At 50.2% G+C, this 17,561-nt stretch overlaps 3 protein-coding genes across 3 annotated transcripts; all 3 read right to left on the bottom strand.

Moving 5' to 3' along the window:
• Nucleotides 1-1,355: 1,355 nt before the first annotated feature.
• Nucleotides 1,356-2,912, bottom strand: LOC144246454 (inositol 1,4,5-trisphosphate receptor-interacting protein-like 1). The gene has a single exon (XM_077783849.1). The coding sequence runs from the start codon at nucleotides 2,910-2,912 to the stop codon at nucleotides 1,356-1,358; it is 1,557 nt and encodes a 518-aa protein (XP_077639975.1).
• A 5,629-nt stretch (nucleotides 2,913-8,541) lies between these two features.
• Nucleotides 8,542-13,031, bottom strand: LOC144246453 (uncharacterized). Its single transcript, XM_077783848.1, has 4 exons — nucleotides 13,007-13,031; nucleotides 11,945-12,559; nucleotides 11,705-11,878; nucleotides 8,542-8,696 (listed from the first exon to the last, which is right to left on the bottom strand). The coding sequence occupies exons 1-4, from the start codon at nucleotides 13,029-13,031 to the stop codon at nucleotides 8,542-8,544; spliced, it is 969 nt and encodes a 322-aa protein (XP_077639974.1).
• Nucleotides 13,032-15,698: 2,667 nt separating this feature from the next.
• Nucleotides 15,699-17,255, bottom strand: LOC144246452 (inositol 1,4,5-trisphosphate receptor-interacting protein-like 1). Its single transcript, XM_077783847.1, has one exon. It carries the CDS (start codon nucleotides 17,253-17,255, stop codon nucleotides 15,699-15,701), a length of 1,557 nt encoding a protein of 518 aa, XP_077639973.1.
• Nucleotides 17,256-17,561: the final 306 nt, after the last annotated feature.

Genomic DNA, 17,561 nt, shown 5'->3' with positions numbered 1-17,561 from the left:
TGTTGGGGAGAGTCTCCAAAGTCGTACCTAACCCAGGGGTCTAGTTATAGTTCACAGAGGGAAAAAGGGGGGGAACAGGCAGAACAATGAGAGTCTATTGAAATTGCTGGGGGGAACAAGTGTATTTACAGAAAATCATCTAGGCTGAACAAACACAATGAAGGATAAGTCCATTGAAGTTACTGGAGAAGAACAGGTCAGGTCATTCTCTCCCTTCGCCCAGTGTTTGTGGTAGGAGTCTCAGTCTCAGTCCTTGGGGAGAGGGTTCTTGATCTCCGTCTGTCACGGTGGTAGTGAGGCAGATGAGGGGTCTTCAGTGAGAGACCACCAGAGTCACCCCAACAGTTCATTTGGCTTAAAGGTGGAGAGTGAAGCAGGAATTGCAGTAGGCTGCTCGATGCTGGGTCCACGCTGGGTCTTCGCCAAGTCCTTGCCAACCCCTTGCCAAGTTCCTGCCGGGCCTCATTGGGAACAGCACGTAATGGTACAGCGGCTGCACCGGCACTATTGTCTTCTCCAAGCCGGAACTGCAGAGGGGGAAGGGAAATCCTGCTTGTGGCAATCGGCAGGCAAATGAGTGAGGGTCTTCAGACGGCCTCTTACAGGAGGAATGCTTTGCAAGGTTTTAATTTTGATCTTTGTGTGCTTTTTTGTTTCCTTTTTCTTTCTTTTCTTCCTTTTGTAGTAGTAGCTTAATAAAGCTTTTTTCCTCTTATTAAGCTTGGGCCTGCTTTGCTCTGTTCTCGAGTTCACTTAACAGCATTCAAGGGAGAGATTTTCATGGGGGCACTGGCCTTGTGCCAGTGTCAAACCATGACACCTATGAAACAAAAACCTTGATTCCTCTATAGACAAAATTTCATGTCAGCTCCAACACACGTGGTTGAATGCTGACATCAAGGTGTCTCTTCCGGGGACAAGGAGAGGCTCCATCCATTGACTCATCCTGGGCCAGCAGCGCCAGTTTTTCCTCTAGGCCTTTTTTCTTTTTTTCTTTTTCTGTCCCAGATCCCCACTTCTTTCATGCTGGACATTTTAGCCCACCTCAAAGGCTGGGAAGAACTGCATATTGCAGGTGGGGTTCGGAGACTTTGGCCCTGCGCGCAGAGCAGGGCTCAATGACAACTGGGTGCCTTTTTTGGAAAGTGAGATGATAGCAGGAAGTAGAATAAACCCTCCCGTTGCCGTCCACCTGCTGAGGTGGCAGCAGAGGCCGTTGGACCTTCGCCAGAGCCTTTGCACGCCTCCTCTTCTCATTAAAGCACCAAATTTCTGCTAGGAGGTGCTTGTCTGCTGCCAGCTGCCAGCAGCACAAGCACAGCTCTGTGCACATGGCCATGGCTCCTGCCCTTCCTTCAGTCATCTTCTCCGAGAGCGATTCTTTTGAACGTCTTGTGCAGCACCCGGTATTCCTGCATGGCCTGGGTGTGGGCAGTCGGCTGCTCCGCCATGTGATGGAAGAGATTGTATCTCCTACGGCTTTGTACATCTGGGGGTAAATTGATGTCCTGAGGAAACTCCCGGTTACCCACAATGAAGTGTTCGAGGCATTTCCTTCGCAAGCATATATGCAGGCTGTCCCTGATATCCGTCAGTCGCTCCCGGAGATGTCCCCTGCGCCACGATGATGTGGGCTTGAAAGAGAGCAGGTGCATGACAATGGTCTTCATGGTGTAGGTGGAGAAGGTGAAGCCCAGCACAAGGCGGGCGAAGAACTGAAGGCATTTGAGGTGCAAGCTGTCAGGGGGGGCCTGCCTGGCAATGTACTTGAAGTACTCAACCTCTGCCACAGCGTAGGACTCAGGCCAGATTGTGCTGAGTGTGTAGGCCTCTCTAGGCTGGCTGCTCACAAAGATGGCTGAGTCACATCTGCGCACCCCGAAGAGCATCTCAATCCTGAAGCTCTCTTCACCATTGGTCACCTTGAATTGGCAGGAGCGTGTGGAGGGCAGCAGCGTTAAACGCCAGTTGTGCGACTGAGGCAAAGCTGGCCAGATTGCTTTCACCAGTTGCCGGAACCAGCGGGCAGTTTTGTGCACGTCCAGGTAGGAGTCGGTGCACAGGGTGTCTAGGAGGCTGGGATCCTGATTCCTCCTCAACTCCTCCTCGGGGTGGTGCAGGAAGCACAGCATGTTCTCACCCTGCTGCTGCCCCGTGCAGGTGCACTCCAGGTGCACGCGGACACGGAAGTTCCTGACGTGCCTCTGCCCTGCGCCGTCCAGCTCCAGGTGGAAGCTGTGGCCTCGAGGAGGAGTCATGGGTATGAGCACACGGTACACCACATCCTGCTCACGGGGACTCCAACCTTCAAAGGCACTGCCCACCCCGATGGCTCGGTGCAGGACTGGGTAGAAACTGTCAGACAAGACATGCCCAAAGTAAATTGCGTAATTGTCCATCAGGTCAGTTGTCCACTCACAGCCTTTCTGCAGGTCCTGTACAGGCCACTGTATGCGCTCCATGATAGCTTGTCCATCACCATCGTCAAAAGGGTCGTCTTCTTCTTGGGCTACATTTGCAACATCATTGTTGTTTTCTGCAAGTGCAGCCCCATTGACAACATCATTTCCATCATTGTCATCTTCATTTCCAGCAACATTGCCAACTTCCTCTTCATTTGCACCATGGTTTTCTTCTTCATTCTCCTCTCTCCTCAGGCTGCTTTTCCACCCAATAATCTGCAGGACCAAGACCAGGGCCAGGAGCACAGCAACAGCTAAGAGCTGCAGGTGTTGCATCTTCTTCTGGGAGAGCTGCTCCACCTCTTCCTCCAGCCGAAGCCTCTCCCGTTCCAGGTACTTTGCACGCGCTTCCATGCGCCAATGTGTTTCCTCATCCAAACCGTCACCCACGGGCGGCGGGTACTGGATGAGACCTTGCAAGAGCGCGAACAGGAACACGACTGGATCCATGGTCTGCAGGAGGAGGGAGAGAAGGCCTTGAGTGGGGAAGGGAGGGAGGGAACTACTGGTTGCAGGAGGGAGGACAGGATGCTCAGGGTTCTGGGTGCAGGAAGGACAGGGCCCCAGACAGCTGGCAGGCAGCAAGGGCTAAGCCAGTGCCCCTGGAGCTGCAGCAGCAGCAGCAGCAGCAGCAGCAGCCCTGTGGCCTGCCCAAGGCTCTCCCATGAGGGGCTGTCCCTGCACGCAGTGGGAGAAGGCAGCCCCGACTGCAGCGTTTCTGCCCCAGCTCTTGTCCCCAGCCCAGCCTCCCTGCCACGTGTGTACTCACCGCTCGCCCAAGCAATACAGGGCCAGCGTTAACCTGCTGGGGCCTTTTATTGCTTCCCCCTCTGTGACACGTCCCCTGTGATGTCACAGGCGTCAGAGCGCATCACAGCCCAGCCAAGGCCACCCTTTGTCCCCTCAGCCAACTCCTCCCTCAGGAACTCAGAGTGGCCCTGGTGTACTGCTTAAGGCTGCCCTCAAGTGAAGCTGTTCCAAAGAGCTCCCATTGTTCTCTCTTTTGCATTTATTTGCATCTGCCCTTCATTGACAATCTCATAGATATCCCTGTTGGAAGGCACCCTTGAGGATCATTGAGTGTAAGCTTTGACTCCTCACGGGTTGAGCTACACTCAAATCTCAGAGTCAGTGAGGTTGAAAAAGTCCCTGGAGATCACACAGTGTGACTGCAAACTTTACACTGCCAACCGCACCACTCAGCCTCGTCCCTAAATGCCACATCCACGCCACTTTTAAACCTTTCTGAGGGTGGTGACTCAGCTGCTGGCAGAGGAGAGAAGAGTGGTGCTTTTGCACTGTATTTGCCATGATTCAGTGGGACAGAATGGGATCTTGATGGACAGAAGAGTTTCAGATTTCCCAGAAAGGTTTCCACGTGAGGAGGACCTTTGTGACAAATACATCAACCAAGGGAATCCATCCCCTTCCCAGCAGAAGGAAAAATCCAAGTTTTTCCATGTAGAAAATGGAAAAGTTTGGAGTCAAAGTCAGTGCTGGAATGTCCGTGTGGGTTTTGCTCACCAGCAAGGCCTGATGGTGAAGAGGGGATCTCAGCAGCCAAGAAATGCCCCCTGGCTCTGGGGCCATCCATGGCACGGGCAGCACAAGTGAGAGCCCTTTTGTGGCCTTTGCCTTCAGCAAGGCTTCAGTTTGGGCAAAGCCTGAATTCCCTGGGAAAGCAGCTCCGATTTACACCGCCCAGCCTGAAGGATGCCAGAGGACAGACAAGCTCAAGAAGGTGCTAGTGCAGTGCAGCTTAGGCTACAGCTTTCTGCCCTTGTATCTCTGGAGCCTTGGAGGGGAAGGCTGCGTGCCTTGCAGTGAATTCCACCAGCTCTCCTGCTAACAGCCCTGGACACCCCAAGGCTCTTTGGTCTCAGCACAGGCAAGAGCAGGAAGAAATCCTCACCTGGCTTTGGATAGCCCTGAGATGAGCAAGGACGAGCAAGGATGAGCAAGGACTTCTTCTTTTGCTGAGAAGCCGCAAGCAGCACCGCACAGCTGCTTCTCTCAGGCAGCAATCACTGAAAATGGAAACCTTAGTCTTTGGGTTTGGGCTTTGTGTTGTGTATTGTTTGGAGCTTTTCCCCCCGCAGGAAAACCTCTGGCATTTGCCATCGTGCACGCCTGCCTCTGTGTGGTCCTCTCTCGGTGCAGCCTAGATGGAACTCAAAATTGTGCCTTTGCCCCTCTCTTTCCCCTGGTACCATGAGTCAGTTCCCGGGATTGATGGGTACAGCGTTTCTGTTTTCTCACCTTGTGCTCGGGAGCTGGGAGAGCCGCCCACCCCCCTCTCCATCGCCACCTTGACCCTAAAAGCGTTTTACAGTAGGTCAAGGCGGCACGTTGCCAGTGGCTCAGCTGACAGTACGGGTGCTTGCCAAGGTGGAAGGCTCATCTGCGTGGCTTGAGTCAGCTCACAGCTGCCAGTATCTGGGCTGTGTCCCGGCCCACATTAGTCCTGCCATCAAGTTGCAGGGCACAGACCTGATACTGACAAGTCCGGCTGGATACCATGTCCCCAGGTGCTACATTCAGACATTCCTGAAGTGCCTCAAGCAATGACAATTCCACCAATTGCATGGGCAGCTGTTGCCAGTGCTGGACAACGCTTTCAGAGGAGAAATTTGTCCCAACTAGCCAATCTAATCGTCCTCTGGCAGTAGTTGAGGCCATTTCCTCTTGTCCTCTCCCTTGTTTCCTGGGAGCAGAGGCTGACCCGCAGCGCAGCAGCCCCGCCCTCCTGTCTGGGAGCTGCAGTGAGAGAGAAAGTTCCTCTGTGATCCTGGCTGTGAGCGCAGCCGTGTGTTCCCCCTTCTGTGTGCCCGGCCCCTCCGGCCCAGCTGCCCTGCTGGCGGAGCCCTGTCCCCGGGCAGGGCCGTTCCCTGCCCGGGCGCTGCCCCATGGGGTGCTCCCTGCTGCGGCCGGGCTGGCCCCAGAGCAGGGTCCCGCTGCGGGTGGCCCCGGGCTGGCCGCGTGTCCCCGGCCGGCTGTGCCCGGGCAGCTGCCTCAGCCCTGAGGGCTGCAGAGCTGCGGGAGCCCACGGCTCTCTGCCGGCCGCGCTCCAGAGCTCCCAGCTACAGCTGGCAGGGCCTCAGCGCCCGCCCTGTGCCCTCCCGCAGCGACAGACAGGCCGGGCCCTGCTTGCTGCCCTCCTGGCGGCATTCCTGGCCCCTGCGCTCCCCAAGGGCTTCTCCAGGGGCACCCTCCTGCGGCCTTTGGCTCCCTGCACGGGAGCCACGAGAGACCGGCACAGGGGCTGTTGGCTGGGGCCTGGAGGGACAGCGCCAGGGCCACTGGCTTCCCACTGACAGAGGGCGGCCTTGGGCTGGAGCTGTGCAAGGACTTCTGCTCTCTGAGGCTGCTGAGCCTCTGGCCCACGCTGCCCACAGGAGCTGTGGCTGCCCCATCCCTGGCAGTGTTCCAGGCCAGCTTGGGTGGGCCTTGCAGCAACCTGGCCTAGCGCAAGGTGGCCCGGCCCTTGGCAGCAGGGCTGGGACAAGACAATTTCTAAGCACCCTTCCAAGCCCAGGCATTCTGGGATTCTGTCATCAGAGGGGCTGGGGGTGGCTTGGCTTAATTTCGCCTACAGGTAATTCACCACCCTGAGTTTGCTTGAGTTCCAGGAGCCGTGTTCATGAGGCCAGATTCACAGCCCGTGACATTTACCACTACTATGGGCCAGGCTGAGATCAATAAAGTCTTGCACACTCCAGATTCTGCACAAATTGCCTTTTATTGACACCAGAGCAGTGCGTTTTCCACTTTGCCACTTATAAATGCACTAACTCTAGAGCAGGAATGTGGGTTGCAACAGATAGCAAGACTAGATATGGCTTTACATCTCTATAAAATTTATATCATACATGTAATCTATTATAGGCATATGGTATAGAATATATATTACAGAGTTATATTCATATTTCATGTATACAGCAAGTCTGTATCATATGTATGCTATATATGTAATAAATATATCTATTTTATCTAAAAACGTCCGGACATAAAGGGACTATGAGCAACAATCACAACAGACACGGACAATAACTATGCTTTCTACTGTTACTATTTAAACAAAATTACATATGCAACTCTTTAAAATTACTTTTTATCCTGACATAACTCCATATTTCATATGTTGATATTATTTATATTACTATATTGTTTTGATTTATCGTATTTTACTAGTATATATGATAATTCATCAACTTTATCGTATACAACTGGCATATACAATATATCTACCTATTGTCATGGTTTGACACGGAAAAAAAAAAATTTCCGGAAGGAAGAGGTCAATTTGGATCTTGAACAATGGAAGGTGGACACGCCTCTGAGAACACAGAGGGGTTATAAGCAGAATTCCCAGGAGAACTGGCTCTCTCTGGTTCCGGTCAGCGCGCAGTGCAGCCTCTCCCCTGTCCAGCCGTGGCTGGGTGGGCAGGGGAAGGCCCATGGCCTGACTGAGGTAGGCCCAAGTGTGGAGAGACTGGAACCAGGCTGGCCTCCTGCAGATGGGAGGGTGGAGAAATCTGGGATGTCTCTGTTCCCCCCAAGAGTTTCTCTCCCGAGAGGGAGAGAGAAAGAGACAGCAGCAATTTTGTCAGCAATTTCACCGTGGTGAAGGAGGAGTTTGGGGGGCCGCAAGGTGCCCTGTCGTGTGGGAGTTGCCGGAGTCTGGGCATCGAGCCATCCGGGGAGTTTGGACTTTTAACCTTTCCTTGAGAAATGAAAGCTTTGTGAATTTTCCTTTCCCCTCCTCAGTTTGAAAGAGAGGAAGAGGGACACCTTGTACCCTGGGATGTTAGAAGGAGGAATTCTAGATGGGAGGGGGACCAGGAGTGGCTTTTGGCCGGACTTTTTCTGTGTTGGCCACAAATTGAACCAATCTTCTCCTCCAAGAGAGACTGTATTTTAGGAAAATGCTAGAGCAAAGTCAAGAGACCTGCTTCAGCTGGGAAAAGACAGAAGTGGAGTGAACAGAGAAAAAGTTAGGGGGTTTGTGGTGGTGCCCCCTGTCTCAAAAGAAGGAGAAGAGAAGAAGATCTCTGTTCTTGGACCCTCAGCCCCAGGGGAAAAATGGGAAAACGGGGGGGACTGTGGTCCCAAGAAATGAAAAACAGAACTGTTGTTTTCTCCCCTCTTGGCAGGGCATCCTTGAAAAGAAAAATCCTAAAAGCAGTCTGTCCAGCCATGCATTGGTGGTGAGAGCACTGTGCATGGAAAGGAGAAGGGTCACCATGGCAAACTTTTCTCTGGGTGGTGCCATGTGTGATATGGAAACACAGGATGTGGAGCTGTGTTTTCTTGGGTGGCCTGTGGCACAGGAGAAACTCTGTTCCCTCGAAGGGCTGAGTATCGATCGTCTAGAGGGTGGCAACCTGATTGGGGTCCAGATTGTGTCTCAGTGTGGTTTGTTGGAGTTGGGTGGTGGGAGGAGGTGTCACGATCCGCTTATAGCGGGGTGTCGTGATGGTTCGTTAGCCGATCCCAAAGTGCAAAAGACACTCAGCAGTTTAATCACAACAAATGCACCTTTATTAAGGGCCAAAACAATAAATGCGATAGTGGGTTCAGAAAAGAAATAAGAAAGATAGCGAGAGAGAGAGAAGGGGGGATGGGAATAGCTACCAACACAGGCGGAGTCCTCACTGGTCCGGACGATGTGAATCCGTCTTGTTGTGTTGGGGAGAGTCTCCAAAGTCCTACCTAACCCAGGGGTCTAGTTATAGTTCACAGAGGGAAAAAGGGGGGGAACAGGCAGAACAATGAGAGTCTATTGAAATTGCTGGGGGGAACAAGTGTATTTACAGAAAATCATCTAGGCTGAACAAACACAATGAAGGATAAGTCCATTGAAGTTACTGGAGAAGAACAGGTCAGGTCATTCTCTCCCTTCGCCCACTGTTTGTGGTAGGAGTCTCAGTCTCAGTCCTTGGGGAGAGGGTTCTTGATCTCCGTCTGTCACGGTGGTAGTGAGGCAGATGAGGGGTCTTCAGAGAGAGACCACCAGAGTCACCCCAACAGTTCATTTGGCTTAAAGGTGGAGAGTGAAGCAGGAATTGCAGTAGGCTGCTCAATGCTGGGTCCACGCTGGGTCTTCGCCAAGTCCTTGCCAACTCCTTGCCAAGTTCTTGCCGGGCCTCATTAGGAACAGCGCGTAACGGTACAGCGGCTGCACCGGCACTATTGTCTTCTCCAAGCCGGAGCTGCAGAGGGGGAAGGGAAATCCTGCTTGTGGCAATCGGCAGGCAAATGAGTGAGGGTCTTCAGACGGCCTCTTACACCACCCCGTGACTGACGATTGCCCTCGAGAGATGTTCGTAGTGTTGTTGTGAAGTCTTCAGGACTCGTCTAGTGTTGGCAGCATATCCCAGAGAAGGGAAAAAGGAAAAGGAGAGGAAAAGAGAACAGGGAAAATACTAAAACAATAATTAGTAATTAAAATAATCTTTAAGAAATTCAAATCAGGTTTTCTAAGTGACTCAAACAAATCATCTTCTAATTTTATAATTGCTTTGTGTCTATAGTCTTGGGGATGTCTACAGTATAAAGCACATTGGCCAGGTGGTGTGCATTAATTATAGCTGTCAATTTTGTTAATCGTTTTATCATTCTCCAATTTATGACAAACAGGATTGCTGATAAAGCAAAACCAATCAAAACTAAAATCAAAAGGACAACAATGGGATGACACAATTTGTTCAGGATACCTGTAGCAGTAGGTGACCACCCAAAAAGTGTATCCCACCACCTGTGTTCAGCATCACTTTTCACCCTTTCTATAACCCGATGTATTTCTTGTACATCATGATGAACAGTTACCAATGTTTTCTGTCCATTCTCCTTGATTTTTCCTAAGATTTCAATTAAATCCTGGTGAAGCAACAATTGCCTTACCAGAGTAAGATTCATTCCAATGGGGGTAGGCAATAGCTTATGGATCAGCGTGTAATTGGACTCTAAAAGTTGATATGAAGTAACTGGAGTTTCAAAAGAAAAATCACATCCAGAAATTTTAGTGAAATTACAAGCACAAAAATTTGAATGATTTTTAGTATCTACTACTGTGTCTTCTACATACACTGTGTTACAAGCAGTTCTAAAGCATGCACATCCATTTCCTATATATACAAGGAATGTTTTAGAAGTTTTGTTAGGATGGATTTTAAAGTGACAGATATTTTGTTCTGTGTCTAAACAGATATCTTGAGCTATAATTGCATTGCCTTCACAGATGAACCCTTGTTGTTCTCGGACAATACAGGATTCTAAATTAACAGTTTGCCATTTACCATCAATTTGTCGGGCCCATTCTCTATGCTCGGAAGGATAGAGAGTGGCTCCATCATGATTTAATCCTAATGCAATAATGGGGAATATTGAATGCACCGAGGCATTGCGAATGGTTAACACAAAAGCTGTGGCTAAGTTTGTGGTGGGATCATAAGTAAAGTTCACCAAATTCCACCAGGATTGGAAATCTTAATACTATTTAGAATTCCCAATCCTGTTCCCACAACACCAGTTATGTCTCTTGGCATCCGTGTTTTAGAAGGGTTCCACTGTCGCAACCAGGTCGTCCAACCGTGGAAAGAAGTTTGCAAGAAAGGTGAACAAGCTGGCTGAATTTCAGAGACATTGCTTTGCATTAGCAATTTAACTTGTTTAAGAGACCATGCCGGATTGAACAATATCTGTTGTTGGCCAGTTTCCCTAATTATATATGGTCCAACTTTAGAAATTTTCAGGGTAAGCATAACTGGTGGTTGGGTTTGAGTGGTGGTGGTGGTGGTGAATAAATTTAAAAGAAAGTCCTTCAGTATTTTTGGACCAAAGACAAACTACTTCTGCAGTTTGTGTTAATGTTAAATTGTGCCAACAATCCTGTACGCTTTGGTGCGTACAAACCTTTTTGTGCTTAAAGAGATCTTTTCACTTTTTCTGCATGCTACCACAATTATTTCAGGCCACAAACACTCAGCTGATTTCTGGCTCTGGGGTTGTGGTAGGATGCAGGAAAGTATTACCAGTTTTATCATGGATTAGGTGGTCTTCATGTCCCTCGGAGTTCTTCTGTAAAAGTAAACACAACAGACTCCTGCCAGCGAGAAGCAGAAAAGGTTAGAATGATGGAATTATCCAGCATGTATTTATCCAATGCTCTTTCCCTAGAGTACCAGAGGCTTTCCATGCACATTCATTCCAAGGGGGTTTTAGCACAAGTGGTACCAGCCCTGTAGTAAGGGATATCCACCAGAACAGCTTGGCCAGGGTAATGTGCTGGATTATCAGGATCATTTGGTGCACAGCATAGGAGTCAGTGTAGATAGAGACAAGAGAGATGTTCTGTACCTTACGTTGAAAAGCACTCCAAACAGCTATCAGCTCCCCAACTCGAGCACTGCTTTCTCCCTCAGTATTAATTAGTTCAGTGAACCAAGAACTTGCCAATTGTTTGGGGGAAAAAGGAGGGGCCATTTTGATTACAGAGGCAGGTGTGTCCTGGCTGCTATCCAAGCTCTCAGTTTCTTGTATTGCCAAATTTTTCACAACTCCGTCTGTTATTGAGCAAAAGTGACAGTAATGTTCAGTCTGAGCATACCACTTTCTTACCGAGGCCCTCTGGGCCACCCCATCAGGAGGGAGGGTCCCAGTAGTGACTGTCTTAATATCATTGAAAGGGCTTCTCAATACAATTGGTAGTTGTAGTGCAAGTCTTTCCACTTCAATGAGAGCCAGGCTGACCACAAACAATCCCTTCTCCCAGGTAGCGTACCTTTTCTCAGCGTCTCTGAAACCACAGGAATCTCTGCTCAGATTTTGAGGAAAAGGCTGAGAAAGAGATGACTCACTGCCTGGATTTTGAGAGAGAAACTGGGAGAATGTTAATTTTGGGTCACAGCCTGAGTTCTGAGAGGAAAGCTGTGATATGGTTAGTTTTTGTCCACTGCCCCTGTTTTGCAGGAGGGACAGTGAGAAAGTTGTTTCCTTACCCGTGTTCGGGAAAGGAAGGAGAGGCTGAGGGAGAGTTGGTTCGCTGCCCATGTTCTGAGGAAGAGTGGGTGTACTGGGTTGAACTGATGGATTTGATTTTCGATAGCACCAATTAGTTATTATTTTCTGTAATTTATCAAGGGGCAGACCATCCATCACTTCTCTGGGGACCCCCTTTTGGACTCCCAGTGACCACCAATGCTGGGGGCTAGGGTTCTGTTTTCCCTTTTCTGGATTTTTACTGTAAGGAGTCCCAATAGACCGAATCCCTTTTGTTTTCTCTGATTTTTCTGGTTTCTCTTCCGGGGTTTTTACAGGTCCATATTTTCTACAATAATTGATCAAATCCTCTGCAACTTCACCCCATGTCCAAATTTTATGATTACTGCCAGGTGAACTGGCTTGTGAATTTACAGCTTGGAATGGAGAGCAGGATGGAGTAAAGCTAGGATCAGTAGATCCAGTGCGATTAGTGGGGTTACCAAGAAATCTGTCTAGTTTTTCTGTAGGGCTTAATGTCATGATAGTTTTCTGTAAGGCTATGGCAGTAGGTTTGAGGGTTTCTGGAAGCCCACGAATTAAAGGAGTCATTAGTTCAGGCTTCACAGGTAATTGCATTGGGGATTCAAAGCCAGGAATTAATTTCTTTTCATGAATCATTTGCAAACAGGCGGCTTTGTGTACACTTTCTAGGAGTTGGTCGGGGGTGCTGATTATAGCTATAGGATCTCCCCTTTCCAAGGGGTTCGTTCCCCCGGCCCAAAAAGCCGCGCGCTGTGTCAGGGACCATGAGTCACGTTTATCTCCTGTTGTTAAGAAGACACCATGTCCCCAGTACCCACTGGCTTCTTGTTCAGTTAGTTTAATTTGATCGCCACCAGTGAGGGACACCCGGAAAACATATTCTGTTTCTGATTCGTATGGAAGGCGTCCATATTCTTTTTTAAGCTTAGCCAATTCAGTGGCGGTGTATGGTATGTGTTGGGTTGTGATGTGGGGGTCAAGATCATCATCACTGAGATAGTTATATTCTGTTTTAATTAAGGGTCTTAAGTGAGAGCAGCAATGTTCCCCACAATTATTTACTGCCTCAAGTTCTTTGTGAGGATAAATTTGGTTAATGTGAGGAGTTTCCTTTCCCTCAGGATTTATAGAGGAATCAGCATTAGATGATTTGTTAACGTGTTCCTCTTTTAAGGCAGCTCTTAATGCATAGTTCTCATTTCTCAATGAATGTTTTTCATTCCTTTCTTCATGTAATTGTTTTTGTAAAATTTTAACCAAATTTTGAAGGGAGTCTATTATTGTTTCTTGCTCACCTCTTCGCTGGAAGCGAGTTTCTACAGCTGCCGTAAGACAAGCTCCCAAAACTGAGCATAAGATAGATTTATTTCTGCCCAGTTTGAATTTTGTACCATGTTGTAAAGAACATATTCTATCAACCACATTATCCAAATTAAACCAATTACTTTGTGCCCATTCTTCTCCTCCTGGAGAAGGTTTGGCATTGTATTTAGCTAGTAAAGCATAAAATTCAACTTTACCCTTATCGTTAAGGTTATCACTCATTTTGTGAAGGGACCAAAACAACAGCAGGGAGGTACAAACTTAAGTTACTCAAAGCACACAGACTTCGCTGTGTCGCCCTTCACTTCCCTGGGTGGGTGAAGAGACAAAATCTGCCTGGGAGGCTCTGCTTAGTTTCTTCAAGTTGTCTCTTCCTTCCCAGACAGTCCAAACACACACATAAAACAACAGTGTCCCGCCTTTTGCACTAAGAGATCTTTTGCTGCCGCGCTCCCGCCCCGGTTCCCTTTGTCTCAGCCCCGGCTAGCTCTTGTGGGGCGAGGGCGGGTGATGGAGGCACCCTCCGCCGCTCCCAGCTGGGGTTTGGAGAGTGCCTTTGTGGGTTCCAGGCAGCGCTAGCAAGCCTCGCGGTGGTAAATGAAGAGCGGATCCTGCTGGGGGCTAAGTCCGAGTTTATTGTAGCCCAACGGGGCCAAATATCCTAGAACGATGCCAGCCAACAGGAACAAGCACAAGGTGCTTGCACTGGCTTATAAACTGTAAGGGAGGGGTATCCAACGACCAATGGGGATAGGGATAGGGGGTGGCACCGGGATGGGGGGATATGGTGGGGTCCAATGGGGGAAGGATATGGGGGGAGTCTCAGGTCCTTGCCCAATCACCCGGTGCCCTGAGTAGAAGCTTCTGGATGGATGGGAAGGGGCACCGAGTGATAGACAAGGCACCCGGGGGGGGTAAAATGCCTCTTTCAGGGTGATGGATAGATACTGGGAAGGCGGGAAGGGAGGACAAGGCGGGAAAACTGGGGATAAACCAAGTTGCACACGGGGGTACAAAGGAATAAACCAATACATAATACAGGGATAATAAAACATACAAATAACGCAACTCCACATTTTGCAATTTCTGAAGACAGTGTGGATGCTTTTTCACCTAGGCAATGTGCAGTCTGTGGGAAATCTGAATCTTACCCCTTGCTCTCCAGACCATGCTCAGTCTTTTGTACTGGCAGGCTAGGTGCGGCTGGCAAGAAACGTCCTTCCCCTGCACAGACTACACAGAACCTGCACCCTTCTGCCTAGACAGAAATCCTGTCCGTGACGCCAATTTTAATGTCACGATCCGCTTATAGCGGGGTGTCATGATGGTTCGTTAGCCGATCCCAAAGTGCAAAAGACACTCAGCAGTTTAATCACAACAAATGCACCTTTATTAAGGGCCAAAACAATAAATGCGATAGTGGGTTCAGAAAAGAAATAAGAAGGATAGAGAGAGAGAGAGAAGGGGGGATGGGAATAGCTACCAACACAGGCGGAGTCCTCACTGGTCCGGACAATGTGGATCCGTCTTGTTGTGCTGGGGAGAGTCTCCAAAGTCCTACCTAACCCAGGGGTCTAGTTATAGTTCACAGAGGGAAAAAGGGGGGGAACAGGCAGAACAATGAGAGTCTATTGAAATTGCTGGGGGGAACAAGTGTATTTACAGAAAATCATCTAGGCTGAACAAACACAATGAAGGATAAGTCCATTGAAGTTACTGGAGAAGAACAGGTCAGGTCATTCTCTCCCTTCGCCCACTGTTTGTGGTAGGAGTCTCAGTCTCAGTCCTTGGGGAGAGGGTTCTTGATCTCCGTCTGTCACGGTGGTAGTGAGGCAGATGAGGGGTCTTCAGTGAGAGACCACCAGAGTCACCCCAACAGTTCATTTGGCTTAAAGGTGGAGAGTGAAGCAGGAATTGCAGTAGGCTGCTCGATGCTGGGTCCACGCTGGGTCTTCGCCAAGTCCTTGCCAACCCCTTGCCAAGTTCCTGCCGGGCCTCATTGGGAACAGCACGTAATGGTACAGCGGCTGCACCGGCACTATTGTCTTCTCCAAGCCGGAACTGCAGAAGGGGAAGGGAAATCCTGCTTGTGGCAATCGGCAGGCAAATGAGTGAGGGTCTTCAGACGGCCTCTTACAGGAGGAATGCTTTGCAAGGTTTTCATTTTGATCTTTGTGTGCTTTTTTGTTTCCTTTTTCTTTCTTTTCTTCCTTTTGTAGTAGTAGCTTAATAAAGCTTTTTTCCTCTTATTAAGCTTGGGCCTGCTTTGCTCTGTTCTCGAGTTCACTTAACAGCATTCAAGGGAGAGATTTTCATGGGGGCACTGGCCTTGTGCCAGTGTCAAACCATGACACCTATGAAACAAAAACCTTGATTCCTCTATAGACAAAATTTCATGTCAGCTCCAACACACGTGGTTGAATGCTGACATCAAGGTGTCTCTTCCGGGGACAAGGAGAGGCTCCATCCATTGACTCATCCTGGGCCAGCAGCGCCAGTTTTTCCTCTAGGCCTTTTTTCTTTTTTTCTTTTTCTGTCCCAGATCCCCACTTCTTTCATGCTGGACATTTTAGCCCACCTCAAAGGCTGGGAAGAACTGCATATTGCAGGTGGGGTTCGGAGACTTTGGCCCTGCGCGCAGAGCAGGGCTCAATGACAACTGGGTGCCTTTTTTGGAAAGTGAGATGATAGCAGGAAGTAGAATAAACCCTCCTGTTGCCGTCCACCTGCTGAGGTGGCAGCAGAGGCCGTTGGACCTTCGCCAGAGCCTTTGCACGCCTCCTCTTCTCATTAAAGCACCAAATTTCTGCTAGGAGGTGCTTGTCTGCTGCCAGCTGCCAGCAGCACAAGCACAGCTCTGTGCACATGGCCATGGCTCCTGCCCTTCCTTCAGTCATCTTCTCCGAGAGCGATTCTTTTGAACGTCTTGTGCAGCACCCGGTATTCCTGCATGGCCTGGGTGTGGGCAGTCGGCTGCTCCGCCATGTGATGGAAGAGATTGTATCTCCTACGGCTTTGTACATCTGGGGGTAAATTGATGTCCTGAGGAAACTCCCGGTTACCCACAATGAAGTGTTCGAGGCATTTCCTTCGCAAGCATATATGCAGGCTGTCCCTGATATCCGTCAGTCGCTCCCGGAGATGTCCCCTGCGCCACGATGATGTGGGCTTGAAAGAGAGCAGGTGCATGACAATGGTCTTCATGGTGTAGGTGGAGAAGGTGTAGCCCAGCACAAGGCGGGCGAAGAACTGAAGGCATTTGAGGTGCAAGCTGTCAGGGGGGGCCTGCCTGGCAATGTACTTGAAGTACTCAACCTCTGCCACAGCGTAGGACTCAGGCCAGATTGTGCTGAGTGTGTAGGCCTCTCTAGGCTGGCTGCTCACAAAGATGGCTGAGTCACATCTGCGCACCCCGAAGAGCATCTCAATCCTGAAGCTTTCTTCACCATTGGTCACCTTGAATTGGCAGGAGCGTGTGGAGGGCAGCAGCGTTAAATGCCAGTTGTGCGACTGAGGCAAAGCTGGCCAGATTGCTTTCACCAGTTGCCGGAACCAGCGGGCAGTTTTGTGCACGTCCAGGTAGGAGTCGGTGCACAGGGTGTCTAGGAGGCTGGGATCCTGATTCCTCCTCAACTCCTCCTCGGGGTGGTGCAGGAAGCACAGCATGTTCTCACCCTGCTGCTGCCCCGTGCAGGTGCACTCCAGCTGCACGCGGACACGGAAGTTCCTGACGTGCCTCTGCCCTGCACCGTCCAGCTCCAGGTGGAAGCTGTGGCCTCGAGGAGGAGTCATGGGTATGAGCACACGGTACACCACATCCTGCTCACGGGGACTCCAACCTTCAAAGGCACTGCCCACCCCGATGGCTCGGTGCAGGACTGGGTAGAAACTGTCAGACAAGACATGCCCAAAGTAAATTGCGTAATTGTCCATCAGGTCAGTTGTCCACTCACAGCCTTTCTGCAGGTCCTGTACAGGCCACTGTATGCGCTCCATGATAGCTTGTCCATCACCGTCGTCAAAAGGCTCGTCTTCTTCTTGGGCTACATTTGCAACATCATTGTTGTTTTCTGCAAGTGCAGCCCCATTGACAACATCATTTCCATCATTGTCATCTTCATTTCCAGCAACATTGCCATCTTCCTCTTCATTTGCACCATGGTTTTCTTCTTCATTCTCCTCTCTCCTCAGGCTGCTTTTCCACCCAATAATCCGCAGGACCAAGACCAGGGCCAGGAGCACAGCAACAGCTAAGAGCTGCAGGTGTTGCATCTTCTTCTGGGAGAGCTGCTCCACCTCCTGCTCCAGCCGAAGCCTCTCCCGTTCCAGGTACTTTGCACGCGCTTCCATGCGCCAATGTGTTTCCTCATCCAAACCGTCACCCACGGGCGGCGGGTACTGGATGAGACCTTGCAAGAGCGCGAACAGGAACACGACTGGATCCATGGTCTGCAGGAGGAGGGAGAGAAGGCCTTGAGTGGGGAAGGGAGGGAGGGAGGGAACTACTGGTTGCAGGAGGGAGGACAGGATGCTCAGGGTTCTGGGTGCAGGAAGGACAGGGCCCCAGACAGCTGGCAGGCAGCAAGGGCTAAGCCAGTGCCCCTGGAGCTGCAGCAGCAGCAGCAGCAGCAGCAGCAGCAGCAGCCCTGTGGCCTGCCCAAGGCTCTCCCATGAGGGGCTGTCCCTGCACACAGGGGGAGAAGGCAGCCCCGACTGCAGCGTTTCTGCCCCAGCTCTTGTCCCCAGCCCAGC

This window comes from Lonchura striata, chromosome 6, assembly GCF_046129695.1.
Source record: "Lonchura striata isolate bLonStr1 chromosome 6, bLonStr1.mat, whole genome shotgun sequence".
Classification (NCBI taxonomy): Eukaryota; Metazoa; Chordata; class Aves; order Passeriformes; family Estrildidae; genus Lonchura; species Lonchura striata.
This window is presented reverse-complemented; position numbering and strand designations above follow the sequence as displayed.